Consider the following 22,843-nt stretch of genomic DNA (forward strand, 5'->3'; position numbering starts at 1 on the left):
ACGAGATACCATACACTTGCACTTTCTCTCTTATGATCGGTCGTTGGGTTCTTCTGGTTTGCCAAAATCATCGTTTTTCTCTTTTACTTCTCTCTCGCTTTCTTTGCAATCGTTGAAGTTCTTCGTCGGCTTCTACGTCGCCCTTGCTTCGTTTTTCAACTTTCTTTATCACACATCCATCTCGCAAGCGTTGAAAATCTCCAAAACTATTTGCCGCATCGCTTATCTTCTCGAATGCGCGGAAGTGAATCGACACTTTGAACAATCCTGCGACTCTTCACGGTAGCTTCGGTCATTCATTCGGTGTTTGGATTTTACGTTGGTGCATTCATGTGCGTCCGTGCTCCGAACACGTTTTCACGCCTGGCGACGTAGGGTCTAGTCATTGTTTAAGCTCTCGTGCAAGTTCGCTTCGGGAAGACACGGAAATTTCAAGAAATTCTACGTGTCGCGTCTGGAATTTATAACAACTTTAGCGAACATTTTTTAAAGTGTTGGTCAATTTTAGATGCGATCTTCATCATTGATCTGTACTTCGGAAATTAAAACAAGATTTGAATCGTAGATCTGCAGACCTCGTAAAATAGACTATACAGTAGACGGAAGCCGACCATTTCTGGGGATTACGATTTGATCGAGTAATGCGTTGAATGGAATTTAATTTTTTTGGATAGTCAAAATTGATACGAGGCAATCATTTTTATGCATTTCTTCACTATTTACTTGCGGCTTGAAAGAAAAACGTTTCTTTGGTGTTTGCTTCGAGTTTTTTTTTTTTATCCAAACAACGATACCAACGTTTGAAGTTTTGAGCGTTAAAGAAAAACCAATAGATAAACATCCAAAGTTTGAGAATAGAAGATACACAAATTGAGTCAAGTCGTTATTACTATCTTTTGTAAAACAATTATGAACCAGTAAAAGATCAAGGTCTCTGATGCACTTTCTAGTTTGCAAAAAATTTGAAATTGATCCGAGTTAATACAACAGATAAAATTGAGATAAAATTTGTGTTAACAGAATTATTCCTAGAACGAATACTTTATTCGCAACAATTTTTCAAATAAATAACTGAAATTAAAAGGTATCTATCCAAAAAAATTCTCTTTGTATACGTCAAGGTTTTTTTCATCTCAATAGTACGAAAGACTAACGATATTATAATCTTGAAACTCTGTGACAAAGAAAGATTTCGATTCATATTCGTAATGCAACTGACATCGGTAGTCGAGGATCAATAATATAGCTTGCCAAGAGCATCATGACAAAACTTAATGCCTGCCTGTTATCTTCTTATACGTCAAAGTGCAAAGTCACCGGTAATTTTGCACTAGATTTGCTCGTTGTTGATGAAAACCGATATCTCCGTTCCTTCGTGCCTCGCCTGATGCCTGATCGAGCATTCAGTTTATAGCCCTCTTGAGCCGACGAGTGGGTACTCGGAGTGGGAAAAGCACGACTATTATCGCTATAGGTCACGTCTGATAGCCGACATAAGGGTTCTGAATATAAATAGCAGCCTGGCCTGGTTATGAGAGTCAGGTATGCTTAAAAATAATTCATGAATGAGCCCACGCGATGCGTTGCCCTCCCACATGAAATAGGCAACCGTCTGCCATAGTCTCGGACTATAGCGGTGTCGGCGAACCGGTGAACGTTGTACCATCCCATAGCGGCGGGACTCTAGCTCACGCGTAGTAGTCTAAAAGCTACGAGCTAGAGATAGAATATAACGGATCCGTAGCGAGTAGGTCGATGCGTCCAGCAGTTGACACCGATTGGGACATCGAGGAAAACGCATAAATTAACCTTTAAATGCACCTACCATCACGGGCGTTTCTACCGTGCACTTTGTGCTTCGAGTTTCCAACCGTGAAAATCGTTTTCCAACAATGTTAATGTCGCTTCTCTCGTAAGTACCTCTCCGACTCCAACTCCGTGTATGGGGTGCTCGCCGAGTCGTTTGAATTCATCGGGATGTATATTCTTCTTATCACTGCGTGAGACCATCGGTCAAAGTGAAGAGGATGACTCGCCTTCCTTTCAATCGCCGCGGATTGTAAATGGAAGATAATCAAAAGACGGAGAAACGAGTTCTCGATCCTTGAATGGACCGATCGTGCTTCTGTAATTGAGCATAACGGTTGCGTAGCTCGCTTTTCAACAGCGACAATCGACGAATTTATAAGTGCTAATTGTTTATACATTCAATCGACAATCAAGGAACACAAATTTTCTCTCAAGACAGGAACGAATGGTGAACAAAGTGTGGAAACACAACGACCATTCTACATTATCCCCTTAACGCATTAGCTGAACAGGCACTTAACGGCTTACGATCCACTTTGGACAGCCTAGATTTGTGTCAACGACAACGCGCCAGTGCATATCGTCCAAACGTAAATGATCGCATACGTGTAGTATTCACACATTATCGATATGGGTAGATATAAATCCTTAGAAGCTGTGAGCGAATTGGAACGCGCGAGAAGGCATCAGAGGCAGGCTCGTAATTCTGTCTTACTTACTTACATTCTTGCTTACTGGTTTCCTCGATTCTCGATCAAACGTCTCGTGCACGGACACCGGGCAGCAGATCCACTCGACACGGTCATATCAATCCTCGTAAATTGGTACAAGCCCAACTTTTAATTGCGATCGTTTAACCATTCATGACGAGAGTGTCCCGGCCTCTTTACCATCCCGATGTGTCAGTTCAGTCAAGTATCGCCAACTTCACTCATTGTCGGTGTATCGTTACGTCCCTCGACATTCAACGTCTCGTTTCATTTATCTCCTGCATGGCAATCCCATACACTACGCATAATATCCCATTTGTGCCATCGAATTCTTCAACTAATATCCGCCTCGAGGCTTCGCTGCCGATTTTAACTGTTATTCAATTTTTTATTTTTATTGCAGCCTTAATTCACCGGATAATCACTGAGATTTTGAGGCCCCATTTGTAGCTACCGTTCAGCTAAGGGGACGCTCTCCTCGCTCTGTACAGACAAAGAATTCAACACGTTTTCCGTCACTCTGTTAAGTGTCAGTTGCATACCCTTCCAGAAGTTGATTGACGAGACGATTTTGAGATTTTCTCCAAAGGTTATGTTCGTTTTTTCTTTGACTATGTCACGCGTCACCGTTGCGTGTCAAATCGGTTCATGATCGACCATTTTTCACACGCATCGTCGATCTTCGTGGATTTGACCTGAGAATTCAGACGGATATTTACGCGCTCCATTCCAATCCTCGGATCTCTTGTGGCCATCCCCATTAGCCGCAAGGTTCTAAACGAGTTGCAGTGTACTTATCGTCGTTATCAGGTGAACCATAACGCACTCTGTGCTACTTACCCACTGCGAACGGCGAGTGAGATTTTATGAAATGCCTTTTACCACGGTCCTCACGTGGGACACTGCAGTCGTATAAACTGCAGGATAATATAGAGACTGTGAAAATGTCACGGGAACATTTTCTCTGGAATCTCGATCTGCGAAAGGGAAAGAGATAAATTATGATGCGAAAAAGAAAAAACGTGTCTGCTACGGTTGTTTTCTTGCTCTCGGACGTCCTACGAGTCACTTTTATTTGCGGCACAAGTCAGTTTGTACGCAGGTAGTGGCAGGGTTGGCTGTCAAACGCTTTCATGAATGTACTGAAATGTGAGACTTCGTTATGTTGGCAATGAAAATTTAAAAATGAAACCGATTTCTTTCTTTGCATCCAACGAACGATAAACGCAAGCTATTAAGTACTTCCGATGGATAATGTAAGTGAAGATCAATGGTTATTACACTTCTTTGTACTTCACGAGCTGCTATTTCGCACATGTTTATTTAGTTTAAGTATGAGTCCATCCTGGGATTCTGACAAAATTGGTAAATTTTCTAAAATTCTTGATCAAAACTTTTCACGACAGTTGCAGGAAACCGTGACAAAGAAGTTTCCAAAATTTTGTAAAAATATCTATAATCTAATATCAAAAATATCTATAAATTCTGATTTTTCACAAACATTTTTAAGGAAAAGTTTCTCTCAAGAAGTTTGACAGTGTTTTTAGTGATTTTTAATTCGCAGACGATGCAGGATTTTTCGTCAAAGCTTTCGGATCAATCCAAGATCTACCGAAAATTTGATAATTTAATAAAACGAAGGTATTCCTGGAGAAGATGCAACATTTGAAATGTTTTATACGCGTATTAAAAATCAAAGAATTTCAAACGCGTCACCCTGCAACCCTGAGTACTGAAACCAAGCAGTTGCATTGGCAGCAGCAGCAGCAGCAGCAGCAGCAACCTTGCATCGGAATGCGTTTGCAGTCCGTAGTTCGTCCGAGTCGCCTCGGCGATTCTGGTTTTTCTGTAAAAAATGTTGAATTTATTTTATGCACCGGTATATAGACCATATGCATCGTTACACAGCGAATAGCCGGAGTCGCGTGTTTCCCGCATTGTTAACCTTGACGATCCTTGATATACCTGAGGTGTAAAACTGCTTGAATTCAAATGTCTCCGGCTTTGTTAGCGATCGTTTGCATTTTAATTTCTTCCAACGAATCCGTCCTTCGTCCTCGAGGCTTGGCGCATGGTTGCAGTTAATCGCAGACGTCACATTCCGCGAAACGTCTACGCTTCTACGAATTTGGATGTGCAGAGCTTGGCCGGAAGTCGGCTTCGCTTGTATGGAAATCAACGACGGTTTGCTCAAAGTTGTAATGTGCGATATTCGCTCGGTATTTGTCAAACTACACTGAGAAATATTACATTTGTTACAGTGACTAGAAAAATTGAGTAAAACAGGTTTCGTTAAAAAAACTGTTTGAATATTGTTGGAATAACGAAAAACGAGGTACGCGTTACCATTTTGCGCTATCGTCGATCCTTTTTTGGTAATTGCAACGCAAAATCAGTTTCTGAGGTTTACTGTACTCTTTTAGCTAAACAAGGCTTTGACATCAATTTATTGTTGCACGAGCATTAAATTTTCGCAACAGTTACGAACAAATACAGTAACGGTGATCATAATGAGAAAGAATAGTAACGGATACCAGAGTTTCCGGTAACAGCTAGAAAACTAATTTCAATTTTGTACCTAGAACTATATTTTTCGATTGTGGTAAAAAATGAAAATAGTCAAGGACTGAGCGGTAACCGGAACTAAAAATTTCTCTCAGTCTAAATATTGGTACAATCACAAACTATTGCCTATTCTTAAATCGATGAATTGGAGAGGAACAAAATTCACTTATGAACGAAACGAACAAAAAAAATTCTATGGTTGCACGTCAATTGTTAAGAAACCACGGGTCGAAAAATAACTCAATCTCGCGACTTCTTTTTTCGATAGCTATGATTTTCTTATGTTAAAGTAGAGCACTCGTGAAGAACAGAAAATAAATGTCGAAACGTTTATTTTTATTTTTTTACATTTTTTTAACGGTTTTCTCGAAACACGGTTGTTCAAAATGGTCTACGCTCTCAAAGGAAGAGTCTTCAAGCTATCCGTCTCAAATTTGGACACAACATTCTTCATATCATTCTTTGTCTTGCTTCGGACGCTCTTTTTTGTAAACTTCATATTTTTTTTAAGGAAATGCTGTCGAAAAAATAGGTTAAATTCGATACTTTTTGTTCGCGACGCCGCCACTTTGTAAATTTTCATTTAAAAAAAAAAAAAAAAAAATGTCCATAGCAAGATAGCGGCTGTCATACTGATTAATAATCTTTTTTCAAATCTTGTTTTAGATAATATTTACGGCTACAATCATGTACGCCGTGTGGACTCCTTTCTTCGAAGTCATTTTCAACCTTACAAAATAAATCTAATAAAAATAAAGATAAACGTTTAAAAATTTGTTTTCTGTTCTCCACGAGTGCTTTTATTTTACACAAAAAAATCAGACCGGTCATTTTCTAACTTGTAAAAATGAAAATGTTAGATTGTATTATCCACAGAACACAGTATTCGAGTCTCTACTGATGCAATTAGCGCCCAGCGTCATATTTAATTTTTACATCAAGACTGAATTTTACGTATGAAATACCTTTCAAAAACATCACAAATCGTAACAATACCAAAATATTGTGTTTTAGTCACTTTTAGTTTGTTCTCCCATGTTTTATGTCGCAAAATTTTGCACCGACCTTCCGCACACTCTGAAAAAATCCTCGAATCAGCACAGTTTCGTCGATCAGTGCTTCAGTACGCAAAAAAAAAAGAACCAATTTTCGATTCGTTTGGCTTGAGCAACGATTTTCACACACCGCTGGGCGAGTTCCTCTTCGCCTCGTCGTCTCTAAGGCAGGCAGGCTTGGCATGGCAAAAATTCGTCCTACCTTTCGCGTTGACCTACTGTCTCAGAGGTCACCGGAAGTATTTCCTCAGCGACACCAAAGCCGATAAATTGATCGTGTAGAGAAAAGAAAATCGGCTGAGAGGAGAAGGACAGACGCAGAACCGGAAACAGACCGAGTAGATGATTGCTCAACGGAAATGGCCGGAATATACGTGTACGCAGGAATAATTACGCAGACTCGTGTTGAACAGGTGCGCAATCAAAGCCGCGGTGAACTCTGAACTGCACTCAAAGCAGTTTCTCTTAACGGAGACGAATCGGGATATGATTGAAGTTTTGTGAGAGTAACGAGTGAAACAGCACCGAGATTCAGCGAGACGACCAGGCAACTCGTCGATGGATCGATTAGCGTAAAAGATATGACATTCCAAAAAAAAGAAACTTGGCTTTTATTTGTAAACGTGTAAAAGTTATGCGCGTTTCGACGCGTGCTTTCGATGAGATTAGCTTAGGATTAATCGTAAGACCGCTCTGAAGTACTCAAGAGAATTTTGGACCGCCTATCGTTTCGATCCGTTCAGTTTTGTGCGCAATAAATTTTTTTTTTTTTTTAGTTCGAAAAGAAGAAAATACAAATTAGATATCTGTCTCGTAATTATGGTGCAGTAAAATAATAAAGTAAAAGTGTACTTTTACGGTTTATGTTCCTAGTACAAAATTTCAAGGTAATTTCTGTTTTATTTCACTTCAATTATTCAAGTTTAATCAGGCACTTTTTATCTGCAATTTATTGACACCGCAGTTACAAATTACAAATTATACGTGTCACTTGTAATTAACTATTTACAATTTTGCCCACAACCGGTTCCGTTCGTCCGACTTCGGCATCTGGTTATGATCGGATTTCGACATTTTACCAATGCCATCTGATTTATTTCTAGATTTATGCAATATTCATGCATATTATCCTCATACCTCGTAAAAAAAAAAAAAAAAAACGTATTTTCAACTAGCTAACTGCATTCTCAGTTTCTTCTTCGTTGCGAGCATTCAGAAACAACAAAATGAAGTTTCATGCGAAAATCGCAAAGAAATTTACGACCAAGCATTGCAATCATTCTAGATCATTGTTTCAATTTCGAATGAATTTGGTTTGTTGTACTGTATACCTATGTAACCATTTATATGTCTAATTGCATATTCTATCTCAAACACATATCTCTTGGATAATTATTTGTATGCCATATTTTCATTCGAAGGTCGCGTGCAATTCTTATATTTAACTTGATCGTACCTTACAGATACTGAATGATCTCGGAAATTTCCTTACGGAAAAAAACCCTCAACTTGGCAGTGAATTCGTACCTTCAACTTTTTTTTTTTAGGAATTCAGCATTATCTATAAGTTGGGGGTACGAATTTACTCCTAAATCGAGGGTTTTTTCCACAGAGGTTGCTAATTCAACAAGTTCCTGGCTAATATTTTAGAACCTTTCGCCAAGATCGCGTATAAAAAATGCCGAGTTTATGATGCCAAACTCATAATCTTGTCTGTCAATCTCAATACGTTCTGACCGATGAAAAAATAATCCGAATAAGACATTAGATATTCTCAATTGATTCGAATTTCAACATCGAGTCGATAAACTTCTAAAGATTCTCAGAGGATTTTCAGATTGAGATTTCAGAAAAATTCTCTCCGTGTGATGAAATTTATTCGAAATCCTTCTGACATAATCTAATCAGCCACTCTGCAAAGCTTCGGAAACTTTTTCTGTCGAAATTCGAGTGACCAGCAAAAAGTATTCAGAAAAGTTCAACAGAGTGTTCAATGAATTTATCAACATACTGGTAGAATCATGTTTACTTAGTCCAAGGTTTTCTCAAATATTTCTCAAATTCCCTGTAAATTCTCTGAGAATCATCGAAAGTTTTCTAATTTTCTTAGGATTTAAGTTCGTTACGTTTCAAGGTAGATAAAAAACATACGTGAAATGACAACTGTTATGTCATACATTTGACCGGATTTAAATAATACGTAACGCTTTCATTATTTATGCAGATATTTACGTTCAATATAGATTTAGTTTCCTTACCTATTTGATTTCTTTTTTTTCTGCTTTTTCATCAATGTATAATTTTCTCGTACGGAAGATGTATCAAAATATTTCCAACTATAAATCGTTACATAAAATTGTTTTTGCCCAGTCTCGCTAATGAAAATCGTAAAAAGATCGTACGCATATGAAAATAAAAACTGTGAACCGATTCGGTGTTCATAATTAATTGAATTTGATGATCGTTTGTAACAATGGTACAAATAAAGATAACCGGCTCATACTTTCAGGGGTGTTTACTAGCATATTTGTGAATAATTATATTGTATGGCATAGTTACTAAGTCAATAATATGTTCGGTCCAACGTTATTAGTCCAAGGAAGTAAAATTGGATTTCACCACGATTGCAACCAAACGGGTAATCCAATCCGGAGTCGCTTTGTCTGCATCTCTTTATTGGATTCCTCTCTATCAATCCCTCCTGAAAAATTGAAAATCAGATGAAAATTACAAAAATGGTAATCAGGAAACGCAAAATTAACATTCTTACACTACATTATAAATTCTAGAGATTACATTTCAGGGGGAGATCGACGAAGAAGGATCCAACAAAGAGATCCAGACAAAGAGACTCCGGATTGGATTACCCGTTCGGTTGGAATCGTGGTACAAACCCAATTTCACCTCGTTGGACTAATGACGTTTCGACCGTCCACATTATTGAGAACCATGACATACGTCATAATTAATCACAAATATGCCAATCAACGTCACTGAAAGCTTGAGCCGATTAGATTCACTCGTACCATTGTTACAAACAATCAAAGTGACGCAAAGTTTAAAAATATCCAACTTCTACCGCCCCCTTAAGCACCCCAAAATTAGTTCGCAAACATCGTACATGGCGAGTCTATCCAAACGTTCGTTCCTCGGTCGAATGTACAAAATCGATGATCGATCTAACCGCGACGGGAACAGTTGAGGATAATTTGTCTCGCCGGCAGCTGCAGGGTTTCGATCTGCATCCTGATTAGGCCCCTCACGATCACCTCCGACCAACGAAGATTGCATTAGCACGCTCGGATTCGATTCTTCCGTTTTCCTCTCGGGTGATCAGGAAGGCTGCCGCAGTCCCCTTTCCTCTTCCTCCTCCTCCTCCTCTTCTCTCTCTCTCTCTCTCTCTCTCTCTCTCTCCTCTCATCTCCTTTCCTCTCATCTCCCCTGCCCCTTGACCGGTCCCCGTTTCACCTCCCCAGATTGTGGTGCCGCGGTCTGTTTTCACCTGCCAGTCGAATCCTCAGCGGCAGACTAAGCGGGTCCCTCAGAGTGCGCGGACGTTTCCGACTGATCGAGGAATTTCCTCTGGATTTTCGGCCGCGAAGCAAGCAAAGAACAAAGACAAAAATAAAAAACTTATACACCCACTGTCGTATACGGAATCTGAAAAAAAAACAAACAAACAAGCAATAAAACGAAACATCGGAAACTAAGAAATACCGTTCCGGGTGTAAAATGAGACGATTAAAAAACACCCTCGCTTGCTTATCGAGTGATCGAAATCGGATCGATATTTTTCCGATCGATTGATACTCGTTTTATGTAGTGTCGCAACTCTCAACTCAGTGCTCTATAATTTTTCGGGATTAAATTTCGGAAATCGTCAACCTCGGTGCGCAATGAGATTGCAGGAACTTCCGGCGAACGGCAATCCCGGAACTTCTTCGCACCCTTTGTTCTGAAATTTTACTAAAATTCATACACGCGGTTTAAAATGAGCGGTGAAATTTGCCGCCAAATTTTTCCCGCCTATTTTTAAACTCAATTAAGCTTCGATTGAACGGGAAAAATATTTTTTCATTACCGATGGCTTATTTGACAATATCGACTCGAAGAGCCGCGTGTGTTTTTCGGTATAACTATTTGTTCAGACTTTAATTTATTATATCGCCCGTTTATAATTAACAGTGAAAACACCTGTGTTTACACACCTTATCAGCTGTGCGACACGATTTATTGACATTTTTTTAAACTGTACTCTTATTCTTTTTTCTTTTTTTTTTCTGTCTTCTCACTTGGTTACAAGTTGTTCGTTCGCTAGCCAAGAACCTCGATATATTCATCATGGATACCGTGATCGAAAAGATGGGGAAGTTGAATCTGGTAAATTTTTTACACGAATTTAATAATATTATTATATACTTTTCGTATCGTATCACATTCATTCGTCGTTACTTATAACCGATGGCTCAGAAGTTTTTCAAGCGAGTTGCCAAATCTGTGTGAAAGTTTCTTTCAAAATATACAATTGAATTATAAATTCGTTGCACAAATATTCACTACACACTTCGGTTCATAATGTCAGATTATCGAAAACCACGTGTTCATATTTTAGTACAACAATATGGTCAGGTGAATCTGACATAAATTAAATTAGAGCATCAGGTACTGAATTTTGAATCAATTTCAATTTGTGTCCCCGAATCGTCAAAGAATGATTTTATTTACACACTAATTTTACAATTGGAGCAAAAAAATGTCATGCATTTTTTTTACAATCATTGCAGTTATTCGTCACATCGTTTTTTAATATTTAAAAACTTTTGAATCCTAACAAAAACGCTTCCGAGTGCTTTAAAATTCACCGATTACGTAGCTATAGGGTAAAAATTTATCGTTCTTCGATCACCAGACCGCGGGCACTTTCAAACTTTCAAAACATTGCGATTATACAGGTCCTACAGAGTCAATTTGCAGGAACGTGCCGGTTCGAGCAAGGATATTTTATCGTCCCTCTTTATAGCGCAACTCTTTTTTCCTTTCCTTTTTTTTTTTTCCTTACAAACACGAAGCCAGGTGGGTGTACACAGCACAAATACAGCCAAGTGGATACAGTCGCCGTTTGGTTGAAAACATTTGAGAATATACATTAATTGCCTCTGTTCGTTTCAAGGCTGACGGTAGAATAAGGCGACGTATTTGTATAAGGTTAATAATTTTACAAGTTTCTTTTTTTTTTTTGTTTCGTAATTTTTTTCCTCTCACTGAACGAAGCTATATGCACGTACTGATATTCATTTGCAATATTTATTATACACTCGATGTTTCGTTTGAAGGTATTTCCTCCATTTTTTCAATAGCTGCAGGTTATAGACGACTGGATATTTGAATTTACTTTATTTCTGTCTACGCTCTTGAAATTTAAGGCCAAGTTTGACGGATCTGTTAAAAATAACGTCTTGTAGTAGTATTCTAAAGATAACTTGTACAGTACTTCGTTCACTTGGTCTATATTTGAAAAAAGCAGAGAAGAATAATAACAAACGTATCTTTCTTTCCGATATCGTTTTACACGTTTTACTCGACGTAGCTGCAATTTATGAATCTATCAAGGTATTCAATTCTCAGTTAAGTATCTGTTTAAACGAAAAAAAAAAAAAAAAATTCATCCTTTCAAGTAAGCTTACATTCTGATCTAACAAAAATTTGACTATTACAATAATTCTACATCACAGATTATCAATATAACTCCTTTTTCTCTCGCGACACCTTTTCCAGGTTAGCCGTTATAAGTCTGACAAGTGCAATAACAACGCGATTGAGTTTGCAATTAAATTTGCATCAGGTGAACTGATTCATGATCCGTGTGATTTTGAGGATCGGTCATTGAGGAAATTCGCTTGATTTTAAATCGTGCAGGGAGCTGCACCGGAAAGAGTCAACGAGATTTTGTCGAATACAGTTTTATGTACAAGGAACGGGTCTTTTCACGGATCTACGACACGTACTGAGGAAAAATTTCATTTCTCACGATTAGCAGCAGCTTTTCTGTTGGTCAAATGGCCATCGTTACAATAACGGTTTAAATATTTTTAAAATTACGAGCGAATGTGGTACAAGTAAATATTTATTGTGAATATTTTCTAGTTATTACAATATTAAATTTTGTACGTTAATTTAATAGATTTTCGCAGTTAAATATGGCTTCAAGATTAATTTATGCTTACGCCAAGTTCAAATTATCACAATGGCTAAAAGGAAATATATTACCAATGACCATAATCGTGAAGCATAGTAATTAAAAAAAAGATACAGATTTAGTTACGTTTCAATTAGTTTTTAATGAAATAAGCTAGCAAGTCGAGTGAATTTTGTAGACTTCACAGTCGAGAGTAATTAATTAAAATCCGAATGCTACGAATGGAATAAATAAAGGCGTCAAGTTGTGGAAAAGAAAAAAATTGTACTGAAACTTGTCTGGCAAAAAAAAAAAAAATGAGATGTTGGTTGTTTTTCTAGATCAGCAGTTACAAATCTGATAAGTGCAACAACAACGTGATAAAGTTTGCAATAAAATTTGCATTAAATGAACCGATTCATCCGTGTGAGTTTGCGATTTCTGGAACGACGCGATGAGTGAAACACCCGGCTTCAAGTTCAACATATGCGACAGAACGTTGGGAGAGAAAAAAGGCGTAGAAAAAAAAAGGAGCAAATTGGCGAGAACAGATCGCTTGCGAGTTAACGCTCTCACCAAAGATATTTAAAAAGTGAAACTCCGGCATTAGAGCCCATTGTGGTACGGCTACGTTTAGGCAACGTGTTTGATTATTTCCATTCCCCATTTTGTGCGCTTCGGCTTTAGCTTTGTACATTAAGCGTGGGTAGGCGGTGTGCGTAATTGCTAATTAGGCGTAATTTATACAACCGTGTGAGTCAGTTCGGTTCATCTCAACGACTGAGGGAACGTCGATCGTCTAACCGTTCCACGGCTAATTGACAATTAGTTAATTACCCGAGGCGTCTCGGAAAAATTACTCGTCTTCGAACGTTCGAAATCAGGGTAGCCACACTCCCGGAAAATCTGGAATACCTGTAATGGTCAGGGGTGTTTATGGAATTCGTGGAAAAAACTCAGGTTTCAAACTGAAAAACTCTTATACCGTTTTAAATATTACAGATTCAGTGAAATAAATACTCAGAATGTACCTGATTTATTTTTCAATGAAAACACCGATGCAATTGAAGTATAGACTTCAAAATAAGGAAACTATAATTCGGAACGATTGACTGACGTTTTTAATTTTTAATTTTCTGCACGATAATCACTAATTTGAATTTGAGAAACTTGGAAAAATCACGGAATTTTACAATCCGATATTAATGACAATCCTGTTGGAGCTGAAACTTTCAACTTTTGCTGTACAAAAATTCAGTCCCGCGTTTTTGAACAAATGAGAAAAAAAAACGACGTGAAATTCCAATTTATCAAAAGTATGATAAAATACTATACAGTTAATCATTTCTGGAGCGCTCTGATTGAATACGAATATCTGTGTAACGAAAGTCATAATTTCTTCCTACATAGTCGAGATAAACACGATAATGCAGATTATGAAGATATTGAATGATGTGAGATTTTAAGACAAGTTATTATCGACCGGTTCAGAAATATATTCGATTTTTAAGACAATGTTTAAATCATATTCGATGTCGTGATAGTTGGTTTTAACTCGCATCGATGCGACTATCGAATAGTTTTCACACGGGTTTACATCCAGTAAAAATAGTTTTTTGATTCACAGAAAAGAAGTCTCAAATTCTTCTCCGATACTTTCACAAAAGCTTGGAATTTTCTTGTTGAATTCGATTTTTTTTCAACAACGTGCGGACGCGACGAAAAGAAGCAGAGTTTTCACGAGAAGAAAATGATATTAAGAACGATAATTACGCGAAATTACGACGTCGCGAGCGCGTGCAGAGAAAGCGCGCGCGCACGATCGTTTTGCTCTTCTTATAAGCGCAGTTATATACACTGCGATTCGTATCTATTCGCTTGCGTTTTTCCCCGGGATTTTTGTTCCCTTTTATTACGTTCCGTTCTTAATTGAAAAGTCTTTCTGGAACGTTCCGATCCCAGCTGCAATAAAAAATTTTGAATGTTTTTGTCCTGGTGATGACGGAACGAAAGAAAGTCACGGTTTACCGTTCAAAAGTTGTCCGAAAAAATCTTCATTAACAGTATCGTAAACTGTCATATTTTATTGTTGACTCCTGCATGTGGATATTGGAATTGTTTACAGATTACAATCGACATTCGATGTAAACTTAATCGGAATTTGTAATTTTTTGAATCTATAATAATTACTCTCGTTCTTAATTATCACTTTTTTGCTTGCGGTATTAGTCGGGTGGGGTTGAAATTCCGAATTTTAAAAGTTCCGAAAGCGCCAAATTCCGAATTTTTTTCTGGCAAAACTTCAAGTAAAGAAATCAAACTATGACAAAACATCGAATGTTGAAAGTTGCCCCGAAAGGGCATAACTCCGACAAGTCGAAAGTTCCGCAGTGCAAAGGTGAGAAAATTTAAAAATTTGAAACTTCGAAGTTTTGAATGACCGAAATTTTTCAGTTCTATGAATTTTTGACTTAGCGAAATTTGGTCACTTTAATCTTTTTTTTTGTTTTGGATCCTGGTCATTCTGATTTTCCGTTTTTCTAATTTTTTACACCCACTCGTTGACTAAACTACGCTGTGTGAGTATATTTTAATATTCGGAATTTTACTCTATCGAAACTTTATTTTTCGGAACCTTGCTCTATCGTAACTTGAGTTTACAGAATCTCGCTTTTCGAACATTGTTCCATCGGCTTTCCAACTATTCGAAACTTTTTTGTTTCGTAAAAGTTTTATTCCTTTATTTCAAGTATCGCCACCAAATAATTCGGAATTAATAGCTTTCGGAACTTTTCAAATTTGGAACTGTAACCCCGCCCCTTAATATATAGTATAGTTGTCAAAATCTCGAAAGTTAATCGAATTTACTGTTACGCGGCAGAATTTTGTAGCGCAATGGTTTGGTTTCTTAGGAGTACCTAAGACAGATCGGTCTTCATTAAAAAAAAAAACCCTTTTTTTGAAGTACTCATTGAAAGGGAAGAAAAGAATTTTTTTTCTACGAAGAGACTCAAGTATAATGCCATTCAAGACAAAATAATAATGTCCCGTTCTCGTTCGTTCCACTCTGACAGTCGGCACTAAAAGTAATAAGACTTACTTTTTCGTCGGTGAAAAAAGGAAGAAAAATTCACCTTCATTCTCCGAGAGAAATAAAGTGGTGAACCTAAGAGTTTGAATTTGTTGCTGAACACTCACAATTATGCTTCAATTTGTTTTAATTTGTGTTCTTCAAACAAAGTGTATTGCGTATGATGCAAAAAAAAAAAAAAAAAAATACAAAGCAACGAGTATCAATCCGCAAGAGTAAATAATTCGGTGTACTTATAAAAATGACAAATTAAAATATTGTGATTTCATGCACAGCTAACAAAAATTTGTCCAGTATAAAAAAAGTGAGCTGAAGTTTTGAAATAATTACTTTGTTGTCAAATTCCGCTATTTGCATTATCCTAGATAATTGTTACATTAAGTATTCTACGTGAATATTCAAAGAAAACTTATTTGATATTTACTTGAAATTTACGTGATTTGTCTACAATGTATGCAATGTATGTTCATTTGAATATAACAAACTCGAATAACATCATTCAATTTTATTGAATGTCCAATTGACTAGTCAAAAACGCATTCAAACTGATTATCAAATACACGAATAGCTTGAACATTTTTTCACATAATAGTCATTTAGTTTGTCAGAAAAAAATATTTACTTCAATTCAATGCAATTACAGAACTCGAATCAACTTATTAGATTCAGATCAACCTGATTGGAGCCAAACGAATCTTATTTTGAGCCTAATTAATTCATAACGTGCAGCTTACATATTAAATGGAATTCGTTGTTCTAACTCGTTGTAGTTTTTCCTATTATGTTTTTTTTTTTTTTTTTCATTGTCGATGGATGACGTTATTAACAAACAAACAAATTACATAAAAATATTCAAAAGTCAATGACTACGTTTCATAAATCGCTGCCATGCTTCAGAATGAGATTGCAAACATTGAAACGAAAATCACTGTATGTATCTTGTAATTTGAGAGTGGCTTTGAAGGAGTTGATCGGTTGCAAAATATGTCGACAATATATGGTTTAACGAAATTCAGACAGGCCTGAATGCAACGTTACATCAAAACGTTGCGAACATTTATTTCTCCTTACATGCGATTCACTTGAAATATTGTACACACGGGCTTTTGAGATCGTTAATTACGAATCTGAACTCGAAATTCGAAAATTCAAAATGGCGCATCGAATACGGCAGACAAACAAAAACAACATAATGAAAAATTCTGAGAAAATTCTGTCAAATTTTTTTGTAGACATCAAATCTGTGTAAAAAAATTGGTTAGCAAAAAATCCTTTTTCTCGTGAAAAAGTACAAATTTCGACCATTTGTTTTTACATGTGCTATTTCTGCAATAAATAAATAAATGAATTGAATGGTTTTCTCAAACTTAGAAATACTTACGGGACCATGTGAAACCCAAAAACTCGACAGTTGCGGAAAAAGAAGTTTAATAAATAAAACGCTGCAAAAAAAAAAAGGTTGAATTGCAGGGTAAGCGAGTTTAGACTCGGCATGTGATGCGCATTTTCGATATTGTACCAGAAATTCGAACGACCAATTCAGGCCCTCCTTAAGAGAGATCAATGCGGACCATTCGCGTATATTCCGGAGCACGAGAGAGGCGTGAATTTTGAAACAACGTTACATACGAGCCATAGCACCAACTCGAAAGTTCACATACGCCCGAGGGAACTCGGAAGGCCTCTTTAAACTCGGTCTACCGGGCTGCGTGCATGCCATACCTGTACTCTGGAATCGTTATAAACTGCACGACGTGTGCGCATGCAGGGCGCACACGGATGCGCGTTGCACTTTCAATATCCCGATTAATCGGTGTTGGGATCGAGCCGTTTCTCCGCAATTGTGTAACGCGGTCGTTGAGGAAATTCGCTTGATTTTAAATCGTGCAGGGAGTTGCACCGGAAAGAGTCAACGAGATTTTGTCGAATACAGTTTTATGTACAAGGAACGGGTCTTTTCACGGATCTACGACACGTACTGAGGAAAAATTTCATTTCTCACGGTTAGCAGCAGCTTTTCTGTTGGTCAAATGGCCATCGTTACAATAACGGATTAAATATTTTTGAAATTACGAGCGAATGTGGTACAAGTAAATATTTATTGTGAATATTTTCTAGTTATTACAATATTAAATTTTGTACGTTAATTTAATAGATTTTCGCAGTTGAATATGGCTTCAAGATTAATTTATGCTTACGCCAAGTTCAAATTATCACAATGGCTAAAAGGAAATATATTACCAATGACCATAATCGTGAAGCATAGTAATTAAAAAAAAGATACAGATTTAGTTACGTTTCAATTAGTTTTTAATGAAATAAGCTAGCAAGTCGAATGAATTTTGTAGACTTCACAGTCGAGAGTAATTAATTAAAACCCGAATGCAACAAATGGAATAAATAAAGGCGTTAAGTTGTGGAAAAGAAAAAAATTGTACTGAAATTTATGTGGCAAAAAAATGAGACGTTTGAGTAGAATTGCAGAACTGGTGATCACGCCATTTGTACTTGTCTTTTCAAAGTAGGTTTACTAAATTATGGACGATACGCAATGTACACACTTGCAAATAGCGCAACTCCGCGTATAACACTCGTGATACGCGATAAGACTTTTTCGCGTTGATAACAATAACTTACCATCGTAAATTTACGTGGTACTGCAATACGTAATGACTATTCACGTATTCGCAAGGTGAAATATCGCGTCGTGACGGTTGCGCTCATAACCGCTCGCAGAAATACACGATCGGTAAAATTTCATCGAGCGTCTGCTAATACCGTGCAAAAGTGCAATTAGGTTAAGAAAAAATGTAAAATTTTCAAACGAGACGACGAGACGTTGAAAAAAAAAATTACTGTTTTATTCAAGACTTTTCTTTTTACATATGCAGATACTGATATAAATAATATCTAGTCAGTGAAAATCATTATGTTTTGTCAGATTTCTGGAGTGAGAAAATGTTGTCTTCTTTGTGTACGTATAATCTTTTGTATTCGCGATCATGTCATGTGTAATTGCATGTGCTGATCAAAATCTTTATAGACACGAAAGAAATATCTGTGCGATGATAGGTATAAAAAATTGCAGCAGGGCTGTTTGCTACATTCGAATAATAATAAGGTTTTGCTTTTCTCTTTCCATCGCAATTTTGCAAACGTCTTTTTTCACGCGTATCGCGGAACAATAACTTGACTATTGCAAAACGTGTATTATTTCATTGTTCGATGTTGAGGTTAGGCAATTTGGCGCAAACAAATTGAATCGGTTAAGTCTTAGATATTTGTTCACACTTTCGTATGCTGATAGTATACAGGAAATTCCGTCATAGATATGTTTCGATTCTTCTCACGGTTCAGACTTCGTCGAGTTATAATTTGCAACGAAAAATTCACGCAACGCTTTTGTTTCATGTTACTTATTACTTCGCCCATGTGATGCGAATTTCAGAGTTTGTAAAAATAATCCGAGTTTATCTGACTGAAAAAGTTGAAATCCTCAATTGTTGGTCTAAAAATCAATCAATGCTGCATACATTTTTCGAATACTACTCTTCGGGTTTATTTAACGTGTGCGATGTATTATTTTCCTTTTGTCTTCCTTCTTTTCGGAATCAGTGCAAACAGTGATTGTAATATTATTTACCTGCGTTGTTTTCACGTTTTGTATCTCAATTTTCTTCACTAATTTACGAACAATACTGATCGTTTTGTAAACATGAGAAAATTGACGTACGTTATCCAATTTTTCTCCAAATTGTTGCAGCGCTTTCTTGCAGACATCAGTTAGATCATTTTTGTTATTTTTTGTGATTACCCACATGCAATATAAATTCGGTAGTATAAACACGAAGATTTCTTATTAGGAGTGACGAGTCAACTTTACAAGGAGATTGGTCGGCCAAAAATTACATAATACTTTGTGATTAATTTTATTTTGAGACGAAGTCGTACATCGAGTATTCGTAAAATTGATATTTTCGTAAGCTACAAAATTTTCTTTGAACTTACAGAAATAAGATATACGAGTTGAGAAAAAAAAAAAAAAAAATTTAATACTACCTTCCTTCGTTCCAAATACGCTTCAAAGTGATTGAAAATCAGTAGATTCGCTCGATTTTCTTCTGCAACGAGTAATTTGAGCCCGGAGACTATTTCCCAAAATTCATTTTTTATTATGATGTTGGTTTTCAAAATATCGCCGATATTGATTGTGATCAGCGAGTGGCAAAATTTTGAGATGACTTCAACTGACGATAGAAAAAATATCTGTTCTAGTGGATCTGTAGAAAATAGTTTTCGAAATAAAATAAGCCATCGTAGAGCGAAATCAAACGAACCTAATAGATTTTTCAATATGTTAAAGCGATTTTAAATAAAATATCGATGTCTAGGCTAATGCGTGTTCTATTTTGTATTTTTAAATACATCTTCCTTGCTTACGAATATAATAATTTGACCAATAGCCAATCGTACGACCATCTCATAATAAAATTAATAAGGAATCTGTCCTTGCCTATTAAAAACAAGGTAGTAAATAAGGTTTTTGAGGCGGGGAAACACGCGCAGGGGTCAGAACTTGTTATTTTGAAAGTAAAACTATGTAACAGTCTTTTATATGGGTGATAAAAATTCCGCGTCACCTCGGATGACACCGTTTAGAAAAGTATTACGCGTTTATACAAGAATTCACATTACTTGTATCCATGTATCATGCCAAAATCCAATAAAACCTCGCGTGTTAAGGCGTTTTACCTCTCGGCAGTTCGCTTATAGAGAACTCAATTCCCGAATTAAAATGCATCTGAAATTGTGACAAGAGCCTAGTCACGCAGACTTGCCTAATTATATCCTGAAAACCTTGGGTGATTTGCCTTTCGACAGGCACAGGCAATATTCGTGAACGCGTTCTAGAATCAAGAAATTTTGTGGCACTTGGAGCTGTAAAAACCTGCGCTGATATTTGGAGAATTCATGTCAAGTAATGAATTTGTCAGAATTCATAAAGAAAATATATCTTCAAACGTAAACTGTAACTTCGTTCCTTCGAAAATATTTTATCTTCACCCAATTGTGTGAGAAAATTCAAGGGACAGGACTGTAATTTTTTTTATTGAAAGTACAAATTATATGGTGAATGAAAAAAAGAAAAAAAGAAAGACGCACACTTGAAGCTTTTAATATCGAATTGCTTGAAATTTGTAGGTCATTTCAAAGTAACTATTCAATATTTCAGAATTGAGTCAAATCCTAGAGTACGGTGTATCAAATTTGAAGTCGAATGTTTTGGATATTTTTGAACGTTTTATTTAAAACGACATTTTCAAGCGTAATAGTTCGTTTGTTCGGGCTGAATTTGACGAGGTTTGATTCATAAAGAGCGGATTTTCATATCTCATTTCGATAGTCAGAATCTCGATTTTGAAAACACGAAAGACCCGTTAACATAGTAAAATCTCGATCAGTCAAATGTCAAATGTTGGTTTCTTTTCTCCATTTATCGCTTTTTAACGTTCGGTTTATCTTCCAGAGAATTCCAAGTTGTCCGGTGAAGAAACCGGCGCCTCTGAAAGAGTTCGTGGGTCGGTGCCAGACGATGCCGTCGAGGGTGAAAAAGTCGTTCTGCGGTTGCCTGCAGGTAAGTTACCAACCAACAAACCATAACCGAGAACCTGATTACGCCTCTTCAGCGCAAACCGAATTATACATACCGTGATTTAATCATTGCCGGGTGTATTATAAATTTAAATCATACGTTCCCAAGACAATATCCGTGAACCGCAATGCAATGCGTTGCTCCGTTCGTCATTACACAACGTTGTTGACCAATTTGGAGCAGAAGTGATTAGCATAATGCCCATTGTTGATGCGTATATGTATGTTACATGTATTACAGATTCGTTGAATAATTATCAACCTGTGCATAGATGAATTAAACTCATTCACTCGATGATTTAAAATTGCTTACATTACCTCCCCGGCTCTGCAGTAATTGTATGCAATGTATCCCTGTTGCGTCGTTTGGTGTTAAATTGTCTTTTGGTCGATTTGAATAAGAATATATGATGCGCATGCTGCTGTAAGATCTTGAATTTCAAAGAAATTTATTCTTATTTTTAGCTTAGTTTCTAATTGTTAGGTCTTATTTGTTGTTTTCAATTCGATCATTCTATTTTAATATTCTTCTTTTGCGAGTAAACCATGCGAAATTGTATACGTTTTGATGTTGTGTAAAAAATTTGATGGGAAAAATCTCACACAAAACTAGACGGTATGTTTGAATTTCAGATCGTTTGCTATTTCAAAACGAACCTTATCTCGGAGTTTTTGCAAATTTATTGCTGTCCTTCACATTCGCCTTGTTCGTTATTTACCCCGGAGTAAATTTGCAATCTCTGCAATCACTCTGTATTTATCTGTATGCACATAATTTTAGAGAATCCTTTAATCCCAAAACTCAAAATTTAGTGAACATCAATATAGTTTACTAGAGAAATTTAAGATTGATATTCAAACAATCACGATTGAATCCTATTACGTAAAATGCTAAAAAATTCAGCAGATGACGATAGAAATCTCGTTAAAATGTGACAGGCTCATAATTCTGTGAGTTTAAAAAGTTGGAAATTCAAACGTCGAAGCAAATAAAAAAGTTGAATGGAATTCGTGGAATTTCAAATCTCACGTTACACCGCAAGCCTCTGTAGCTGCTTAACTTCGGTCTCCGCGTATGTGCAGTGTGTTCAAAAGTGGGCTGCGGATATATGTGAAACCAAAAAAGGAAGCAAATAAAGAACGCAAGGTATACTTTCTCTGAAGCGTTCGCGTCTCCGCATCACGTCAAGGTTGGTTACAGAATAAACGGTCCTATCAAAACTACGGCGTCGTCGCATCGTGAAAAGACGCTTAATCTTGGACTGATCTTTTTACGAGATTTTATAATTCAGTGCAATCGCACACCAGTGTAGAGATTTCTTTTTTTCAAACACATTTTCTCCCACCTCTTGCCGCCCGTTTTATCACCCGCAACATAAATAATATACTCATAAAACAGGTTTTACTGCATGTTATACACAGACGCGGTACTTCCCAGTTAGAATTTCTTCGCCGACTACCGTCGTCCATCTGCTTTGGACAAGAAACTAAGTGATCGGAAAGAAGGAACGAGGAAGTAATCTGATAAAACTATAATATGAAGTAACTGTAAAAACGTCGCAAGCCTCCAGGAACGCACATTAGTATCGCTAAATTCTCCTCCTTTTTGTACGAGTCATTTTGATTGCTCTGCGACATGTGCTTGCTTTTTGTGCTGATCTAGTCATCTCCACGGTATTTTTACCTTTTGCAAAGCTGTCGCGACTTTCCTCCATTCGACGATTCCAGACATATGACTCCAAAAGCAGGCGAATAAATTCATTCGCACTTTTATTGACGTTCATCG

The 22,843-nt window shown here is 36.9% G+C and overlaps 1 protein-coding gene across 4 annotated transcripts in view; it reads left to right on the forward strand.

Annotated features, from left to right (window-relative positions):
* Positions 1-22,843, forward strand: part of LOC107216781 (disheveled-associated activator of morphogenesis 1) — a 62,608-nt gene that overhangs the window by 22,011 nt on the left and 17,754 nt on the right. For 2 of the 4 annotated variants that reach the window (XM_046743942.1, XM_046743943.1), the window contains exon 2: positions 20,933-21,040. In XM_046743942.1, coding sequence (XP_046599898.1) covers positions 20,999-21,040 — 42 coding nt within the window. In that variant the 5' untranslated portion in view covers positions 20,933-20,998. Of the gene's footprint in view, positions 1-9,666; positions 10,520-18,150; positions 18,380-20,932; positions 21,041-22,843 lie in introns of those variants that run through there. The other 2 variants (XM_046743941.1, XM_046743940.1) reach the window with 2 other exon arrangements.

Source organism: Neodiprion lecontei, chromosome 6 (genome assembly GCF_021901455.1).
Source record: "Neodiprion lecontei isolate iyNeoLeco1 chromosome 6, iyNeoLeco1.1, whole genome shotgun sequence".
NCBI classification, from domain to species: domain Eukaryota; kingdom Metazoa; phylum Arthropoda; class Insecta; order Hymenoptera; family Diprionidae; genus Neodiprion; species Neodiprion lecontei.